This window comes from Zea mays, chromosome 2, assembly GCF_902167145.1.
Source record: "Zea mays cultivar B73 chromosome 2, Zm-B73-REFERENCE-NAM-5.0, whole genome shotgun sequence".
Classification (NCBI taxonomy): domain Eukaryota; kingdom Viridiplantae; phylum Streptophyta; class Magnoliopsida; order Poales; family Poaceae; genus Zea; species Zea mays.
In genome coordinates, this window is record NC_050097.1 from 76,990,148 (window position 1) to 77,011,250 (window position 21,103).

General features: G+C 49.5%; 1 protein-coding gene across 1 annotated transcript; it reads left to right on the plus strand.

Annotated features, from left to right (window-relative positions):
- Positions 1 to 456: 456 nt before the first annotated feature.
- LOC103646599 (dnaJ homolog subfamily C member 2) lies at positions 457 to 8,165 on the plus strand. Its single transcript, XM_008671306.4, has 2 exons — positions 457 to 827; positions 5,659 to 8,165. The coding sequence occupies exon 2, from the start codon at positions 5,720 to 5,722 to the stop codon at positions 7,679 to 7,681; it is 1,962 nt and encodes a 653-aa protein (XP_008669528.1). The 5' UTR covers positions 457 to 827; positions 5,659 to 5,719; the 3' UTR covers positions 7,682 to 8,165.
- The last annotated feature ends 12,938 nt before the right edge of the window (positions 8,166 to 21,103 follow it).

Consider the following 21,103-nt stretch of genomic DNA (forward strand, 5'->3'; position numbering starts at 1 on the left):
TACTGGCAGTGTAAACTCCAGTGCATTTCTTGGGCGTGACGTGTGGGTGACAGGACGACGACAGCATGGGCACTTCTTAGCGTGCAACGAATGACAAAAGGAGCATGGGCACGAGTTTCATCCCTTAGGCCCAAGCGCCGCTTGCTGGTTGCAAATTATTTGGCGCTTCTCATGCTCTCTTGTTGAGACTGCAAGTGTGATCACGAGAGGACTCCAGCACTTGTCTGATGCGTCGATGCTAGTATGGGCTGTAGGGATAGCAATTTTGCTGTGGGTTCGGATATCCGCCGGATATCCGACCCGTCAGATTCGGTTTCGGATACAATATTTCACCCGCGTATCTTACCTGTACCCGTACCCGAGGTAACATCGGGTCGGATTCGGATACTATACTTTACCCGCGGGTCCCTGTGGATATCTGAAAATATGCAAATAGGAGTCAGCTGTGGCCCAACTGCAGGCCCAACTTCAAGTCTTCAACTAACCCAACCCGCATAGGCACAGCCGGTCAGCCGCACACCACACTCCGTCTCTACTCTATAACCTAGGCCATCGGCGGCGGCGGATCGGCCACACGCCCACACCTCAGGCTCAACCATCCGTCCCTCGACCTGTGACCTGCCCACCCACCGCCGCCAGCCTCGAACCGTCGAACGGCCAGCCAGCTAGCCGCACGGCCAGCCAGCCCGCAGCATGGCCAGCTAGACGGCACCCAGCCAGCCAGCCAGCCGCACGGACAGCCAGCCCGTAGCGGAGGAGCCCCTGTCCGCCCGGCGCCCCGGCCACCGGCCACCGCTAGCCAAACACCGAAGCACGTCGCTGTGAAGGTGAAGCAGCCCTCCAGCGCCGTTTCATCCCTTGCTGTTTTGTTGAATACTTTCAAGTTTGGTTCAAGTGTGGATTCAAGTGTGGTTGTGTTACTACTATTATTTCTATATGATATATTTGTGATTTGTCTAAAGTCTAAACTCTATGTGATAATGTGAAATTTGATTTTATATAGCTATATATGAGTGTCAACAGAGAGTTATGTGTCCCTGTGTAGCAGTTTGATTTATTTGTGTGAAGTGTAATTATACCCGCGAGTATCCGATACCCGCCCGATACCCGATAGGTACGGGCACGGGTACAAAATCCTACCCGCGGGTATAGTCACGGGCGGGTATAACTAATGCCCACGGGTATTGTCGCGGGCGGATATTTACCATATCCGATCCAAACCTGACCCGTTGCCATCCCTAATGGGCTGTATGGCACCACATGCCCAGCATGCTAGCTGGTAACATCTAATAAATTAAAATACTATTCTTTAAATAAGCTAATCAGACAATCAGATCAGCCCATTGGCAGGAGCAGTGCTGCTTTTATCTGGCAATCAATGTTCTTTTTCTTTGAGTTTCTTCCCTACATGGCTATATCCTTAGTCATGTTAACTTGTTAAGCAAATAAAATTTAAGCCTTATTTGGAATATTGTAATTTTTAACTGGACCCTTTTTAATCAAATTTATTTGATGCATTTCATTACTTCAATCGCTCAACTTAAATATATTTTTCAAACTTTCATGATTTATAATATTCTACTCATATATTTACACAAGGTATCTTTTTATATATTATAATATATTATGTATCATTATGTTTTGGAATGCAAACCATTCAATTTTTTTACTTTTGTGAATATTATTTAGAGATATTATCGTTATCTTTTTTATACTTTTCATTCTAAATGTTTACATGTGTATTATGTAACACATCCAATAAAAAAATTATTGGCGATGAATAAATTTATGCATGTCTTTATATATATGCAGTTATTCATGTTTATTGCTTGTTTATAGACTAGCCTAGGCTCTAAAAGGATCCTGTATCCGCCACTGGGTGGGACTGTCTCCTGAGCAGACTGACAATGAAATTTCCTAGAATTAGTTGTTGCCTTAACCTGTCATAGTTGGGCCCTGCACTCCAAAGCACAGAAGTGCCAAATAGAGAGACGTGAGGGCAGAAGAAGCATGTATCACTCGGAAAAAGGAAGCCATCCTTTCCTTCCCACCGCCACCTCTATTTATTACTGTCTGCTAGGGTTTTATGGTTGGCTTCACAACCCTGAGAACCATCGCCTCCAAACCCTAATTCTCCCTTATTGCGTCCTTGATCCTTTGTGTCCCTGCCATCCCTATCCTCTCGTCCCTTCCATGCGACCTCCCAAACCTCCATGTCGCCTCCTTGCAATGAGCCGACACACGGATTGAAGGGAAATTCATTGGCCCTAGTCCTTCTTTTGGTAAGGAAGGTCTGATCAGACCTTCGTTTGTTTCAATCAATGTTTGAGGCTTTGATATTTATTGTGTGGAACGAGGTTAAGTCACCATCCGATTAGTGAGAATGCATAATTTATGAAACGATCCGCCATGGGGATCTGTGATACCTGATGGATTTGAATTACAAGGGGGCATATGCAGGGGGTGTCCACCCACCCCATCCTATGCCTTGTTGGGCTTGTTTTGTGGTTCTTAGGATTAGCATGCCATGTTCTAATTTGTTCTGGTTTGTGTGCAGAGTACACATGTCGTGTTGCATTTGTATACCTTCTTGTAACTTAAGATCATTGGCGCTTGCTTTAGCAAAGACAGTAGGGCACAAAGAGTACCCAAGGAAGGATTGCTACTTTGCTAGGGGACCAGGGAGTGAGTCCTGTGACCGTAGAGTATGTCTATGGGGTCATGACATCAAGACCATAATACACAAGGATTTTCTAGAGGTTTGAGCTGCAGTGTATAATATCCTACGTCCTATTGCTGATCATAGGCTGTTGTATATGGATGATACACAAGGGGTGAGACAAGCGATACTATCTCTAACTGTTACTATCTTGGCCGAATTGAATTGAACTTCCTTGGCTTGAGTTTGGTGGATCTTGAAGTGATTGTGTGGCGTGTTCAATGTCCCGTTCTGTCAGGACATGTCAGGGCCCAAGGGGGCTGCGCCAAGGAGCACCAACAATGAGCGCAAGTCAAAGGATAAGAAGATTAGTTGAGATTATCTAGGAGATTAGTTGATATTATCTAGGAAGGTTACCAATTAGTAGTTTGTTGAGAGTTTTTTGTGAGTTTTAAGGAGATAAGGATCTCTAACTAGATAGGGGCGGCCAGCCAAATAGCCGTCCTATTTATGTAATCAATGGATGAAAAATAAAGTAAACAAGAATTAGAAGGGAGAAACCCTCCTCTTGCTTGGCTGTGGGCAGAGGCCCCTGGCCGGCCCTCCTTCTAGTGCCCCTAACCCTAGTCGTTGCTCTCGAATCCCTCACAGTCCATCCAGTGAACAGTACCACAGGTACCGCAACACTGTTCATCTGCGTGAACAGTACCACGCCTCCCCATCCAGCAACCCGACGACGTCCAAGCGTCGGGGTCTTGGTCCTAAACCCCAAATCTACCACTCGTACTACCTCCGTAACCCTAGATCCATAACACGTTCCGCCTGAACTGAAATGCTGCACTACCATCCTCTTTTATAGTCGAAAGGAGCAATAGTTTGACATGTTTATACCACTCGTGGTCCCTACTTGTCATTGGGCTAACAACCCCTGCCCATCTTGGGCTTGTGATAATTTGACTTGCAACTAGCATGTATTGGTGTAATCATTCTTGTGGAGTTGTGTAATCGTGGTTTTGACTTAAGTAAGGATGATGTCTTGATGGTTCCCAGTACGGTTCTTTGTACCCTTTATCATAGGTTAGAAACCCTGCATTGCCTAGTGATGGCTATGAGGATTCTCTCAATCTTGTAGCAGGTAGGATTGCCTGAATAGATATTGTTATGACGGGTATAACTTATGGGCGGAGGGCTAAGCAGCCTTTCGATCGGCCCACTAAGTAGCCCGATATCAGGAAGAGATTAGTCATATGAATAATCTAGAGTCGGTTAGAGTAAAGATAGGGAAAAATATAGAGTTTGTTTGGGAGGTTTGTTAGGCGTGGTCCACAGACGTAATATAAGTCCAGTGAGTCTATAATCTGGAGTTTAAGCAAGATCAATCTAAGAAAAAGGGTTGTGCTTGCCTCACCTGTGTTCCTTGTTCTTCGCTGTGCGTGGGTTCTCGCCAAGAATCAGCACGACGGACACACGACATCGTTCCTCCCATCCAGAAGCCATCCACTCCTACAACCTGCGTAGTAGAGGTGGTCCTACCAGATATGGTCATAAATACTAAAGCATGCTTGCGCGGTAGCTTATGGTACACCTGCCCCCTATGCACGTGTCTAGGCGGAGGTGTGCCCGTAACGTCGTGCTCACATTTACTGTGAAGCTATAGTTATCCCTTTGCAAGGCGACTACCGCACCTACTTTCGGGGTAGGTATGATAACCTATGCCAAGGGTATTGGAATCCTAGCCAGCTAGCCTCGGATGATTAGCTACTAGTATATTCTCTTGTAGTTTATTATATTTTTTTATACACCATGCACACACTTGTGTGGTTATAGGACTGACACATGCATCGTGTAACGGTCTCAAGTGCCCTACAACCACCGTTCACTTTCTCGCTCGAAATCACCGAAATCTGGTGTTTTTTCGTTTTCGCTACTAAGCGTAAACAAATTTTGGTTCGGGTTTTAATGGATTTCGATTCAAAATAAAAAAATATAAAAGTCAAATTTTGGTCAACAAAACAAAATTCGGATGATCGCAAACGAAATGGTGAACCCTGCCTACAACCTAAATGTGTATGCACATTATGTCAGTCTCGTAATGTTGCTCATCACATATTTAATATGTTGTACCCGAGACTACATTGTCAGATGCACTGAGGCGCGAGCGCCCTTCGGGGCTTATACCGCCAGGTGCCGTGGGGTGCGAGGGGCCTAGGGTGCCTACATCTTTAGGAGCCACGCGATGCGAGGGGTCCCGGGGGCTTACATTGTTTGATACCCTGGTGTGCGAGAGCCTTCAAGGGCATATACCGCTAGGTGCCCCAGGACGCGGCCTTGGGGGCTTATACCGTCAGGTGCTGCGGGGCACGAGGGGCTTTGAGGGCTTACACCGTCTAGTACCCCAGGGCGTGAGGGGACCCGAAGGCTTATATCAGCTGGTGCCTCGGGGTGCGAGGGGCCCCGAGGGTTATGTTTGTACACCATGGTATGTGGTCATGAAGACTTATTTTAGAGGATACCCTAAATGGAGGATTGCTCATGACGGACAAATGGAGGATGAAGATGAACCAGAACCGGTGATGGTGATCAACTCTTCAACAGCCACCGGCGGATTTGCAGATGAGATCTGAAGAGGATGAAACGAGAGGGAACTGAGGGAAGCCAACCGCCGGTGTAAATGTGTCTGCTGCTACGTTAGGGTTAAGGGTATTGAGGGGGTTGCCGTTTCATATGCCCTGTAGTCGGGCCAGAAGTCAGCAGCCCACAACCCAAATAGTACTAAACGGCATCTGGTCGCTGGTTCTTCCAAGTAGGACGATTAATCGCGGCTAGAAACCGATTAGTCAGACGACCAGGAGACCTAATCGCTGGTTCTTATTTGTATGTTTGTTCTTCATTTGGCTGCACTGATTACTAATTAATTGTTGTATATTTTGTACTTATATTGTTTTTCAACTTGGAACTAATTTTCTAATTATGTGGTTATGGCTTGTTAATTTCTGCAGGTTGTATCAGTTTATCTTGCCTCAGGAGCTTTGTTAATTAAGAATTTGACATCATTGGCATATGGCGTCCCAGAAGAGTTGTCTTCTGATCACTTTCTCCCAGGAGATTGTAGATGGGGTGCCTTTGTATGTTTCATCAAACTGCCTTCCTGTAAAAGCTTTGAAATATGAACCTGCTGGTCATTCGTTCCATGCTGCGGCAATGAAGCTTCTTGGTCTTGTGGAGCATGAAGATATAGAAACTGATGATCGCAGCGTTTCATCGGATGACAAAAGCCAAGATTTTAATACTGCTTCTGATACCTTTAGCAGCAAAGGGAAGAAGAAGTCATCTGGCAGTCAACAGCAGGACCACTATGCTTTGCTTGGGTTGGGGCACTTGAGGTTCTTGGCCACTGAAGATCAAATTCGGAAAAGTTACCGTGAGATGGCTCTCAAACATCATCCAGATAAGCAGGCTGCCCTGATTCTTGCAGAGACAACAGAGGAGGCAAAACAAGCAAAAAAGGATGAGATAGAGAGCCATTTCAAGGCCATCCAAGAGGCCTATGAAGTTCTCATAGACCCTACAAAGAGGAGGATTTATGACTCTACAGATGAGTTTGATGATGATGTCCCAACAGACTGTGCCCCACAAGACTTCTTCAAAGTTTTTGGCCCAGCCTTCATGAGAAATGGACGCTGGTCTGTTACCCAGCCTATTCCTTCTCTTGGAGATGATACTACTCCAGTAGAGGAGGTTGATAAGTTCTACAATTTCTGGTACAACTTCAAGAGTTGGAGAGAATTTCCAGATGATGATGAGTACGATTTGGAGCAAGCTGAATCTCGTGAACATAAGAGATGGATGGAGAGGCAGAATGCAAAGCTACAAGAGAAGGCCAAAAAGGTGGAATACGCGCGAGTGCGCATACTTGTAGACAATGCTTATAAGAAAGACCCAAGGATCCAGAGGAGGAAAGAGGAGGAGAAAGCTGAGAAACAGAGAAGAAGGGAGGCGAAGTATTTGGCAAAGAAATTACAAGAAGAGGAAGCAGCAAAAGCTGTTGAAGAGGAAAGGATAAGGAAAGAAGAAGAGTCTAAGAAAGCTGCAGAAGCTGCTCTACATCAGAAGAAGCTAAAGGAGAAAGAGAAGAAGCTGCTCCGCAAAGAGAAAACTCGGTTGCGCACTCTTGCAGCACCTGTCATTGCAGATAGCCACTTTGGTCTGTCAGAGGCAAATGTTGAATCGGCATGTGCTTCACTTGATATGGAACAGCTGAAGAAGCTCTGTGATGGAATGGATAGTAAGGATGCAGCTGGAAAGGCCAGGTTGCTGAGCAATGTACTTCGCAATGAAAGTTCCTCAAAGGAAGCAAAGAAAATTGAAGGGAATGGTGTGGAGCCTTCTGCCCCAAAATCCAACTCTACAGGAGGTAGAGCGACAGAAGCCAGTAACAGCATATTGAACAGCTATGAGAAAAAAGAGAGACCATGGGGAAAGGAAGAGATTGAGATGCTTAGGAAAGCAATTCAAAAGTATCCTAAGGGAACATCGAGGAGATGGGAGGTTGTTTCTGAATTTATTGGGACTAGCAGATCGGTTGAGGAAATTCTCAAGGCCACCAAGACTGTTCTTCTGCAGAAGCCAGACTCATCGAAAGCTTTCGACTCTTTCCTTGAGAAGCGGAAACCGACACAATCAATTGCTTCGCCTCTTTCGACCCGAGATGAAATTAGTTCAACTGAGGGAGCTGGGACTGCATCGTCAAAGGCTGCAGCACAATCTGCGAATAGCCAGACAGCCAATGAGAAAGCTGCTGCTGATCCTGTCACGGATGGAGGACCATCCGTGTCAGATCCAGATGCCTGGACAGATGCGCAGGTCCTGGCTCTAGTCCAAGCTTTGAAGGCTTTTCCCAAGGATGCAAGCCAAAGATGGGAGCGTGTGGCTGCTGCTGTTCCATGTAAAACCGTAGTCCAGTGCAAGAAAAAAGTAGCGGCAATGAGAGAGAATTTCCGGAGCAAGAAAAGTGGGGAGTAGGCTGAGGCATTGCCTCACTGGAAGTATATTTTGCAAGAAAGAGTCTGGACGGCAATATTTATAGAATGGATTCAGCATCTTAGCTAGAGAGGTATTGCTTGGCGAACCTTTCATCTCATGCCACCAGTGGTGAGGATAATTTTGTTATGGAGCTGTGACAGCTCATTTATTGTGGCTGGCCACCAGGGTTGTTTTACTTTGAGCAGCCGTAGCAGGATGCCATCGAAGCTCATCTATTGTTGATGGGCTGATGGTTGGCAATTTTGCCGCAGTGGTTCGTGTGGGATTTTGTTTCTGCAGGCTCCTGGGGTTGTATATGCGCTGCTGTAAGCCAATGAATGAATTGTGAGCTATTCCAACATTCTTAGAGTCAATTCATCTCAGGTTTGATCAAATTTATATAATAAAACACTAATATTTATGATACCAACTATGTCATTAGATTCTTTATTTAACTACATTTTATAGTATATCTATTTGATGTTATCGATCTTTGTAATTTCCTCTACAAGTTTGGTCTAAATTGAGATGTTTTGGCTCACTAGTAAAGTTGTAATCACTTGCAATTTCAAATGAGGGGAGTATCTTGCATTAGTGCACTGGTTCGGTAGAAAACTAGATAGCCATATCTGTTTTTATTCATTTATATTTATATATAACTATAAGAATAGATAGGAATATACATTGTGAGACCTGTTATCGAAGTGAGCATTGTCTTTCCGGGCCACACTTTGTAGTGGCTAGCTACGTCTGTTCTTGTAGCATCTTAAATGTTACTTAACACAATTGCTAATGGCCAGGGTCTGTTCCTTATTTCTAATTCGCTGTAATAGTTACCGGTTTTAGATTCCAGCGTATGCATATGGATGCATTTGACATTCGATACCCACGTCTCCCGCTGCTAGCGGTGGTAATAGATCATAATCTAAATATAATCTAAATATTTCCTTACAAATTGCTAGGGCTTTAAATTATTTTTAGTTCAAACATGAATATAAATAGGACATGATGCAACTTGATCTGATCCTTATATTTTATAGTGTAAAATTTAGAGTCCATTGTCACCTCTAGCTGTGCCCCAAATGTACTCGCATTGACTAACTCCATCAAACTCTCTGTCATTCCAATTTAACAGTATCGTGTATCCGTCTGCATTTTGGCACGCATCCACTTCTGCATTTTGCATGGATAAGCATTTTGCATGGATACGGAGTGGGATGACGAGTCCGCATCCACTTCTGCATTTTGCATGGATAAGCATTTTGCATGGATACGGAGTGGATGACGAGTCCACTCCGCCTGATCTCTAGTCATATTTCAAGTTTTTATTAAAAAATGTCTTAATTCAAGTTATAAAATTCACTTTAAATTATAAGATGTTTTGTCTTTTTAGATATATATATCTTTTACTATATATCTAAACATATATTTGCCTCCTGAAAAATTTAAAAGGCCAAAGTATCTTATTATCTGGAACAAAGAGAGTACATACTACAATCAGACAACGAAATCTCGCAGATCCTATATTTTGTTCTCAAACGAAATCTCGCAGATCCTATATTTTGTTCTCATGCAAATCATAATTATGGCTTTCTCCTCAATTTGGTTTTAAATTAACAAAATCTCCAAAAAAACACATGAATATTTATGTTAACATTTTGATCGGAATATTATTGTGTGGAAACATTTTTTTATCGAGATACTATCGAATTCATCGTGTATATTCAAACAAGCTGGGATAGGACTCGTTTGGTTGTTTCCCCAGGCAGGAGAAATGACGCCGAATCGCCACCACCATCCGCCTAGAACAATCCAGGTAGAGTTTCCTCCGAAGACTCAGCAGAGCAACGATGATCGCCAATGCCACCCCGCCAAGCTGCCACGCGTTGCCACCTTCTACCGACCACCGACACAACAACCCAATAAGCCCCAATCACTAGAGCTCCTACACCAGCTAACCAACTAGTGTGAAACCCCAAGATGGCCGAGGCGAGGACGCCTACACGGAGGGCACGGGATATCCATGTACGACACCCTCAATAGGATAGAAGTGGCGCTCTGTGGCGTCACCGGCGTCCGCCTCCAAGCGAGCATGGATTTCGCCGGAGGACCCACCACCAATCATCCCGACGCTCGGATCCAATCGGCCAGGGGCAACGCCGACATCGTTTGAGCATCCAACGTCGGGACCCACAAGGCCAAAGTCACAGCCAACAAGGCAAAACCAGCGGCATGAGGCCAAGGGGCACGAAAGGCCTTGCTATCACCCATCGGTCGAACGGGAGGTCGAGAGATGGAACTAACGAGGGAGGCTCAAGATCCGGTCTCTAGCTGACCGGGGAGCACCAACGGAAGCCACAACGTCGGGAACTACCGAGGCCACTGTCCTCGGGAGGCTCGTCCTTCACTTCTGAGGAAACCCCCACCCTTCCATCTCTAGATCCAATTTCCCTAACCCGTCGCTGGCAGCAGTAGAGCTGCCGTTGGCCATGGCCCTCGCCTCCCCGCCCCTGCCGCCGCGCCACGAGCATGCTGCGAGCCAGCCTCTCGAGTAGCCCATGTGTGAACGATGTAGGGGCCGATCGAATCGCCCCAACATCGCCTTCACCGTGAGCCGCACGAGCACCCGTCGTCTAGTTCCAGTGGCAGCGAAGCAGAGAGGGGAGGGACATGAGGTGACGACAGCTAGGGTTGGCGCCGTCCGAGTCACTCGAGCGGTGGCGACCGACTATGCAGTGTTCTAAAAGCTTTAGTGCCACCTCCCCGGTGCACACCAAAATACACGTGTGCATTGTTTATAACCGTGTAATACCCACTTTGTAAGAAAAAATTAAAAAGAGAAATTATATTTCTTTATATATATGTGTGTTATCTCTATTTATTATTTCATGTGGACACCTCACTTACACAAATAAATAATTAACAAAAGACACTCAAATAAATCATGCATCATGCTGAGGTTTCCATTTTTGTGTGCATCTTGGGACAATATCTATACTACTCTATTAAGACAATAGCGTCAGCGTCCACAACCTGTGCCCCCGCCTGCCCCTGCCTCGCGTTTCCCTCTCCCCGCAGCCACTCCCCTCTCCCCGCATCGACAGGTACTTGGCGCGCAGGAACTTGCCGAGCCCGCCCCACCGCGGGCTCCTCGCGTCCAGGAACGAGCTCGCCGGCTCCGCCTTCAGATCCGTGAAGTTGAAGTCGCGGCGGTGGAGAGGTGAAGCTCGTCCAGGAAGCTGAAGTTGAAGTCGCGCCGGTGGAGAGGCGGAGCTCGTCGGGTTCAGGCCGGAGAGGTGGAGCTCGTCGAGCGACGCCAGGGTCCACCCCGGGTGGAGCCGCGCCTCCAGAGCACGCTCGACGGTCAGGGAGCTCCTGGCGCGCTCGGCCTCGACGTCCCTAGCCCGGAGGTCCGCCGCGACCTCCAGCGTCACCTCCCCCGCACCCGCAGGCTGCCGGACCGCTCCCCCTCCCGCCGCTCGCGTTCTCCAGCCAGACGTACAACGAGGCGGCGACGCTGCTCGCGTCCATGTACCCCTCCGTCTTCCCCGTCGCCAGGGGCGGCGCCGCGCCGCGTCGCCTCCTCGGCCTCGCCTCCGCGCTCGCCGACAACTCGTCCTGCTCCGACCTCCTCCCGCCGACCTCCTCCTCACGTCGATGGAGCGGACCGTGCGCGCGCTGGACCGCCAGATCTCGCAGTTCGTGGCCATGGACTGGCTGATTTGGGCGGACTCCGCCGCCGCGGACGCGTTCCTGGAGGCGGTCGACGATCTCATTGGCACCGTGCAGGAGCTAGACGCTACGGGGACCAACCGCGCTCTACTCGACCGCGCCGACGAGCTGCTCAGCCGGTGCATGGCGACAGCGTGTACGTGTTGCACCGGAAGAACCGCTGAGGCGGGGGAGGCGCCGGCGCCGGCGGGACCGCGCCCTCGCCGAGCAGCAGCGAGAGCGCGGCGGAGGGCAGCGTCGAGGTGCTGAGCAACGCGTCGCGGTTGGGCGAGCTGGAGACGAAGAAGGCGTCGTCTAGGGCCAGCGCGCCCGCGTGGAGCGAGCCTAGGGAGCCCGGCGCGGGCTGACCGCGCTCAGTGGCGGAGCACAACCCAAAATCAAGGTATGGCAGTGAACAAAACATATTGCACTAAAAGCTAAAAGAAAAGCTCAGTAAAAAAACACTAAGTACCTCAATGCACTTTACCTCTAATCCCTTGTTCCACTAATCCTCACTTCCTCAATGGTCAATTACGTGCACTATATTGTGCTGTCTATGCACAAGCTGAAACTGACAGCCTCACTGGTCACCAGCAGACCGGAAGGGGGCACACAGGGAGACACTGTGGCGGCAACTGACAAGGCACGAACAAGCTCCGGAGGCCGGCTGCAACGCACCGCCACGGACGAGCTCGGGGCAGACTGGGAACAGTGGAAGCTAGGAAGCCTGGGAACGACGGTAGGAGGTGGGAGCCTAGGAACAGTGGAAGCTAGGAACGGCGGCTAGCCGTAGAAGCCAAGAGAAGTCGGTGGGAAGCTAGGAACAGTGGAAGCTAGGAACGGCGGCTGTGAAAGCGTGCTGGCGAGTGGTATGCGGGGTGGGTCCGCGGATGGGCCTGGACGCTTGAAACTAGGGTTTACTGCTTCAGTGGGCTAGGCCGAGGTATGGCGTAGGCCATACTTCGCCATAACGGACCCTCCGCTCCTGACCGCACTTGGCCAGTGCGCGCGCCGCGAGGCCCGCGGGCACGCGCAACAGGCCGATCAGGAAGTCCACCGCGTCTTTGCGGGCCTCCGCGTACAGCACGCGCTGCGAACGCCTGTCCACCAGCAGCTTCAGCTGCGGGCCGCTAGCGGCCGGCGCCGGCTTCACGTCTGTAGCTGCCGTCATGGACGCCATTGCTGTGGCTGGTGCTGGCCTGGCCTGGTCTGCTTGATGTTGAGAGTTGCAGAGCTTTCCTTGTACGTGGTCGGGGCATGAAATTAATAATGGTCAGAGCAATGCCAATGACATTACCAATAAATCTAAATTACCAGATGTTTTCCTTAACTACGGTCTACAGTCCCTATTTGTAGGTCTATTCATTTTTTTTCTTATTTTGTTTTGCACGTTGTTTGAGTAGCAACAGGATCGCAAGCTGTTTTTTTCATACGTCAGGCTTTTGCTCGTGATGATGTTGATGCTGAATTTGAGAAATCCAAAATGGATGTTTTAAGTGTGAAGAACCCTGAATCTGAAAAGTTTGCTTTTGTTCGTTGCTGGGTCCAGTGGACAAACATCCAACAGAAAAAAGGACTTCCCTCATGGATGGTAAAAGACCATGAAGTTGCTAAAAGAAATAGAGAGGAAGCCTTGAAGAGGAAGGACTCAAAGCTTAAGCACGTCATCATTTCTAAACATGTAGATAAGAAGTTAAAGTTGTATTTGATTCGTTACATGCACATGCTTTATGTTTCTGTTATTTATGTAAAGTGCTAATAAAAATATATAAATAACAATTAGTGTTTTTATATCAATATATTTTATCATAGTGCTTCTGCATCTCAGTGTGCCTTATCATTATATGTTGACTCCGTAGCAACGCACGGGCATACACCTAGTAAAAATCATATGAAAAAAAATATATTAAAGTCCCAAAGTGGAATTTAGAATATAAAAGAAAATCTAGAATTTAGAAGTGGAGAAAGAAAAGAAATACCACATAAAACATAGGAAATAAATATATACATAAATATATTCTCTTTATCCCCAATTTTAATTTGGCACATTTGATATATGTGCAAATCCATAACTGAAATTCAAATTTGAATTTGAAATGTAAAAGAAGAAAGGAAAATCTAAATTTGAAAAGAAAAGAGAAAAGAATAAAGAAAAGAAAAAGGGAAATATGAGCTCAAGCTCGCCTGGGCTGTATCTTACCCGCTCGGCCCAACTTCTGCTGCACCGCGCGGCCCAACCAGCAAGCCGCTGCGCCGACACCTCAGGCCCAGCTGCAAGAGACGTTCGTGGGCACTCGGGCGACGACTTCTGACGCTGGCAACTGGACCCACTCATCAGCTAGCACTGGCGCGCGTTCGTTTCTTACACCGGGCCCCATGTGTCAGCCACCCTTATGTCCACAACCACCCGAGCGCAATCCATGGTGGAAGTGGCGCTCCGATCGTGCATGCTCGGGCCGAGTCCAACAACTTCATGCCTTGGACCATCCCCTTCGACCACATAAAACCACGTCCCCTGGCTCGTCCGCGTTACTCGTCGTGCACGGCCCGGGAGCCGCCATCACCGTGAAAATAGGGCGAGGGGAGTAGTGGAGCCGCCGCGGGATCATCAGGACATCTGAGCAGCGGGGGAGTTGAGGATTGGGTCGACAGTCGTCAGGTGACACGGTGGTGCTGTTCGTCGGCGTGCCGAGAGGGATCGGACGACGTGGCAACACAGATTCTTCGTCGGAGGTTTTGCCGTCGCGAGAAGCCGCCCTTCGTCGCGTCCGAGATTGGCCACTCTCCAATACTCGGTGAGATAACTAAACCTAGTTCCGCAATTACCTCTATTACAGTTTGCATCTATCGGATCGAGATATCGAGGCGGGATTCAGATAGTTGTATTGGCCGGCATTGATCTCCACCGTAGGGTTTGGGCTGCGCCGTCGTTCTGGTCGCTGGAAGAAAGAAGAGGGATTGGTGACCGTTGGATCCAGTTGGACGGTCACGATTAGAAACAACTTACCGGTTGGACCAGATTAAATCGTGAGCGTTGGCTCGGATCTAGCGGTCAGGATCGGGTGCTGGCATGGGTGGTTTTGGTCCGTTGATCCACGATCGTAGGGCGGCTATCGCGTGCGGTTTAATATTTGGTGGCGATCTAATCGGGGCACTCGGTTGCCGATCGGACGACCCACATCAACGGATACCCCTTCGGCTTGCGCGTATTACAAATGAACCACTGCACTTTACATAACTCAACTCGCAGTCCTTAGACAGGGTCGCCTGTGTCTTGGTTACATTTGAGCCAGGGCCCCTGGCCTATTATGAATTTGACGCCCAGTCCAGAGAGTAGAAAAATTAGAGAAACAAATACAGAAATTGAATTTTAATATATAAATAATTGCTAGAACTTGCTAAATTCATAGAAAATTCATATTAGGTCCAAATTGATCCATTCTAGTTCCTAAAATTTTGTAGTATTATTGTTTATCACCTAGAGTCTCTGTTTTGACATGAAAACAATAATAAAATTAATTTCTCACTTAATCATATATCAAGCACATAAAACCTTTGGAAATTCATATCTTAAAATCTATAACTCCAAAATTAATGATTCCTGTTCCTAGGATTTTATTTTAATGTGTAGATTATTATTATGTATTTGGTTTACATGTTTGGCGTGATGTTAATTTTCTCTTTATACTGTGTTTGTTTGTATTGTGGCGAGTAGAAGAGCCTGTGACTGAGGATCCTGGTGCCCAGCAGATAGAAGTTGCTGAGCAGGAGCTCATTGAAGGCAAGTTGTGCCCTTGACCACTTTTTACCCAATAATGTTCTTTAATATCACTTATTCATGCTTAGGTTTAATTCTGATGGGACCCAATAGGTCACTCTATACTGTTTATCACTTTACCTTGTTATTCCTGAATCACTTGGGTAGTTTTGCTATTGCTTCACATGGTTTTGGGTTAATATTTCATTATATCCATGTTCCAATTATGTTGTTATTTTATTTATGTACATGTCAAGATCATTAATGTTAATTGGAACATGGAGCTTAACTTGAGAAACACGTGCCACCACAAGGGAGGAATGGGATCCCTTGGCTAACTGTAACGCCCTGAATTTGGGGGTAGATTTTTTTCTTCTTTTCCCTCACCAAATTCAGGCGTTACCCTTTCCTTTTCCCTTTTCTCCTCGCTAAACCTTAATCTTTTCCAAAGTATAGCGAGATTCGGCTTGAGATCCCATGTAAAGCAAAACCCTAAAACACTTTATTTTGTGTGATGCACCATGCCGAACCATGCATACCTTTTGATTGTTTAAAAATGTGAATGCATTCATCTAGAGGAAAATAGACTTTAGAAAAAAGGAAAACCTTTTTCTTCTCTCCCCCCCTCCTTCCCCATTTTTGGCCCAGCCGCCCCTCCCCCTCGCGCCCGGCCTAGCCGGCCGGCCCAGCCGCGCCCCCTCCCCTTTCCCTCCCCCGCCGGGGCCGCCCCCGGCCGGCCCAGCCGCCCCCCGCGCGCCCCAGTTGGGCCCAAAGCGGCCCAGCCGCCCCCTCCCCCTTCCCCCAATTTCCTCTCCCCTCCCCGCGGGCCCCGCCCGTCATTCTCTCTCCCTCTCCCCTACCCTAACCGCCGCCGCCGCCCTCTCCCCGCGCCGCCGCGCTGCCCTCCCTCGCCGCGGTGAGGCCCCCTCCCCCCTTCTCCCTCCCCTCCCTCCCCTTCCCCGCCCGCCGGCGTCCTCCCGCGGCGCAGCCGCGCCCGGCCCCGCTCGGCCGCCCCGGCGCCCCGCCCCGCCCGGCTGCCCCAGCGAGCCGCCCCGCGCCCGGCCCCGCCCGACCGCCCCGGCGACCCGCCCCGCCCTCGCTCGGCCCCGGCGACCCGCCCCCGCCCCGACCTCGCTCGGCCCCGGCGAGCCGCCCCCGCCTCGGCCCGGCTCGGCCACGCCCGCGCCCGCCCCGACCTCCGCCGCATCGCGCCCACCCCGGCCCGGCCGCGCCCGCCTCGGCTCCGGCCATGGCGCCGCCGCCCCGGCCCCGGTCGCCCTCGCCCCGTGCGCGCCGCCCGGCCCCGCCTCGGCCCCGGCCGCGCCGCCCCGCGCCGCCCGGCCCCCATGCCTGGCCCCCGCGCCTGGCCGTGCCGCCCCGGCCACGCCCGGTCACGCCGCCCCGGCCCCCGACCGCCCCCGTCCCGACCCCGGCTGTGCTGCCCCGGCCCCGGCCGCCCTCGTCCTGGCCCCAGCTGCGTCGCCCCGGCCCCGCCCGTGCTCCATGCTCGCCCGCCCGCCCCGGCGTGCCTTGCTCGCGTCGTGACGGCCCCGACGCGGCCTCGAGCTCGGCCCAGCGTGCTTGTGGCGTGCGATCTTGAGCTTGGCTAGCGCGCGGCCCCGACGTGCGCACGACTAGTTCGTGGCGCGTGCGTGCGGCCTCGCGCGCGTGCTCGCGTAGTGCGCAGTGCCTTGGCACAGCCCGTCGTGCCCTCGTCTACCCATGGACGTGCCCGTCTACCCCCCCTATATTTTATGCGTGCTAATCACATTGTTCATGTTAATAAGATAGAAGTCTTAATTTAGAAATTGGTTACGTTAGTTAATTTGTATAGCTAATCGTCTATCTCATTTAATGTTAATCTACTAAAAGTGGTCACATTTCCATTAGTGCATGTAGCTAATCCTTATTATTGGAGCTAAGTAGAACTAGAGCACGTAACGTTTAGTTATTTGTCTACCTGTAGTGCGCCTTGAGCATAAGCTTTAACACCTGCGAGACCTTTCCCCGTTTCTTTCTAACCATGGTAAATGCAATATCGCATGTCATATTCTATGCATGTTTAATCTACTTGTTCTCTTGTATGGTGTACTGTTGGTTTCCTAATTTCAATGGATGGATTATGTATGTTTGCAATCGCATAGAGAACGATCTGGTTGAAGAGCCCGAGGAACTAGCAGGAGAAGCCCCTGAGCAGCAGTCGGTTGGTGGAGGCAAGTGTCCCTTGACCTATCTCTGTCCTATTCATTCTTTAATTCACCTCCCGCATTACACATTTATACTTAAGGATTGACTAGCTTTTGTTATCCATGTCCTTGTTTACCTATTTGGGTTGGATTATTATTGTTTAGCTTTATGCTATTGCTCAACTATAATCAATGAACATGATGAGATTATCTATGATACGCTGTTTTCCCCTCCTTTATTATGATGTTATTCTTGTGGCATTCAAGGGGGCTCGAGCGGTTTCTAAAAAAAACTCCGTAAGGACCTGTTCTTTGGATGACCGCCCGGGAAAACAGTGCAACCATGAGGGTGGAATGGGGTGCCCTTAGCTGAATAATTAGAGGATCCGGGGTGTAGTTCGCTTAGCCGTTGTGCCGTCAATGGGGCTCGGTGTATGCGGCTCGCTCTGCCAAGTTTGGGTTCGCCCCTTGGGGAGGAGTGCGGTGCATTTAGGAAACCTAACGGGCGGCTACAACCCCGGGGAGTCTTTGTAAAGGCTACGTAGTGATGCCCAGCTGGGTCACCTTGGTAGTGATCAATGGAGAGTCATGATCTCCGGGCAGAAAGGGAATCACGGCTTGTGGGTAAAGTGCACAACCTCTGCAGAGTGTTTGAAAACTGATATATCAGCCGTGCTCGCGGTTATGAGCGGCCAAGGGAGCTCCAGTGATTAGTGGTACTTGATCAGAGACACTTTGGTTTACAGGTGGCAATGAGACCGATGGTTTTGGCTATGTCTATGGTGCTGGTAAGTGGTATTCTTTCCGTTTGGAAAGGGTACATCGGGCTAATAACTTGGGTTAATGCTAAAACCTGGCTTTCTACTAGTAAATAATAATCTGACCAACTAAAAGCAACTGCTTGACTTATCCCCACATAAAGCTAGTCCACTACAGCCAAACAGGATACTTGCTGAGTATGTTGATGTGTACTCACCCTTGCTCTACACACCAAACCCCCCCTCCCCAGGTTGTCAGCATTGCAACCACTGCTCAGGAGAAGATGAAGCCGTGGAAGGAGACTTCCAGGAGTTCCAAGACTACGACGAGTTCTAGGCGTGGGTTAGCGGCAACCCCCAGTCGGCTGCCTGTGAAGGCCGCGTTTATCTACGTTTCTTTTCCGCACTTTGATTTATTGTAAAGACTATGTGGATGTCTCAGACATATGATGTAATCGACTATTATTTCCCTTTTTAATACTATTTGAGCACTGTGTGATGATGTCCATGTTATGTAACTGCTGTGTACGTGAATTGCTGATCCTGGCACGTACATGGTTCGCATTCGGTTTGCCTTCTAAAACCGGGTGTGACATAGGTGGTATCAAAGCCGTGCTGACTGTAGAACCGCTAACCTAGAATAGAATGGTCGTTCTAAGGACTATAGACCTCTGTCCCTGCATTGACTTTGATATCCCTTCAAAAGTTGGTCATACCGACCAAACCTATGTTCTACTATATATTATACCTTGCTGAAAATTATGTTTTATTCTAATCCTTCATTTATTTATGATTCATTACTTGCTGGTCATATTGATTCTATTCTCACTCTTTTACTTGCGGTGTCTTTTGTAGATGGCTCGACTTAGACACACTGCACGAAAGTCCGTCATCCCCTTCTTACCCTCCCGCCTTGCTGAGCGTCCGCTTCGCCGTCCCGTGGCCGGACAGTCCAGCCACTTGGAGAGACTGCACCACCGCCTGCATGAGGAGCAGGAACGTCGACGACAGGAGCAGCAGGGCTCTTCCTTCTCGCTCCAGCAGGAGATAGAGTCTATGAGGAGCTGCTCCCCTGTGCTTCCCCTGGAGGCGCCCCCTGCACCACCACTGGGCGCCCCAGCCTCCGGAGTAGCTGCTGGAGGAGACCCAGACGACGGAGGTGGTGACGACAGCTCGAGCCACGACACCGACTTCTCTGCTGACCAGGAGCCGGAAGGATGGGTCGCTCGACCCATCACTCGTGACGCTGCTCGCGGGTGTCACTTCCACGATGCGCTCGACACCCTGCTACGTCGGGCACTTAACCGACGTACTTGGTCCATCGAGTATCGCTGTGTGGTCTACCAGCATAGTCGCGGGGTCTACCCGGACCGCTGGGAGGCGACCTGCTTGGTGCGCCGTCCGGAGAACAGTCTCCAGGGTGCGGAGGCCTGCTCAGAGCACTATTCTATCTCTGAGCGGGACTCAGCTGAGGCGACCATGCAAGATGCTGCACGACGTGCGCTTTCGCACTACTGCTCGGTTCTTGGTGGGGTAGCTGACGGTCTCAACCTGAAGTATTACCCCCGCCGTCCATCTGGCAGCACAGAAGGCGTGATTGTTTCACCTGTCGGTGAGGACAATCCTAGGTTGAGCAGCACAGTCAACCTAGCCGCCGTGCTAAACACGGAGCTGGACCATGCACTAGACGAGCTGAGTAGGGCTCGTGCTGAGATCGCCCTGCTGCGGGCTGAGCGCGCGGAACGTCGTCACCTGGATGATGGTTCCCCCGCTCCCGTCGGGACTCAGCACCCGTACCGCTCACCTCGGCGTGGACGCCAGTCTTATGGCAATCTCGACTGCAAGACCAAGATAAATCTAGAACCATAGATCGTTAGAGTTGGATCTTGTAATTAATACAAAATATATACGTAGGAGCTACAGTCTTAGCGTTAGTCTCGCTCTTAGTTAGTCTTAGTTAGACTAGGTAGTTTGCCATATCCTGTGCATTTATGTTTGTCATGATGAACTATGTTTGGTTTGGATCTTTGTAATGACTGTCACCAGAGTGTGGGTATCCCCTGCATTTTGGTTTACCTGTTATGTTAAAGGAGTTAGTTATCTAGTTGGGAAGCCTTTTATTCCACTTTCCTCTTTATCTGAGAAGCTGTGTGGTCTGTGTTGGAGATCAGTGAAGATGCTCATCTGTTCAGAGTCATTGAAGAATTCTATACTCTTCTCTTATGCTGCAAGATTTGCAAGATCAGTTCTGATGTGTGGTTGCATTCTGCAGATGTTAGAGAACAGGCGCAGAGGAGGAAGGCGTGCTCAGCAGGAGCAAGCCGCTCAGCAGGAAGAGGTGCCCCAACAACAGCAACTGCCGCCCCCGCCCCCGATGTCCATCGAGCAGATGTTTCTGATGCAGACTCAGGCAGTTCAAGCCATCGGTCAGACTCTGGCCGCCATCCAGCAGCAACAGCAGCAAGCACCACCTCAGCCTCAGATGCCTCAGATGCCCAGGGACAAGCGTGCTGAATTCATGAGAGGTCATCCCCCAACGTTCGCTCACTCTTCTGACCCCATGGATGCTGAAGACTGGCTGCACACTGTGGAGCGGGAGTTGCATACCGCTCAGTGCGATGACAGGGAGAAAGTCCTGTATGGTCCTCGTCTGTTGAGAGGAGCAGCTCAGTCATGGTGGGAGTCTTATCTCGTCACCCATGCCAACCCTGACACCATCACCTGGGAAGAGTTCAGAGGTAACTTTCGTCAGTACCATGTGCCCGCAGGTCTGATGACAATGAAGAAGGAGGAGTTCCTGGCTCTCAAGCAAGGGTCATCGTCTGTCAGTGAGTACCGAGACAGGTTTCTGCAGTTGTCTCGCTATGCTCCTGAAGATGTCAACACCGACGCCAAGCGATAGTACCGTTTCCTCAGAGGCTTGGTTGACCCTCTTCAGTATCAGCTGATGAATCACACCTTCCCGACATTCCAGCACTTGATTGACAGAGCAATCATGACAGAGAGGAAG

Excerpts from the sequence above, each read along its gene's own strand:
- LOC103646599 (XM_008671306.4), top strand. The coding sequence starts at position 5,720 with ATGGCGTCCCAGAAGAGTTGTCTTCTGATCACTTTCTCCCAGGAGATT.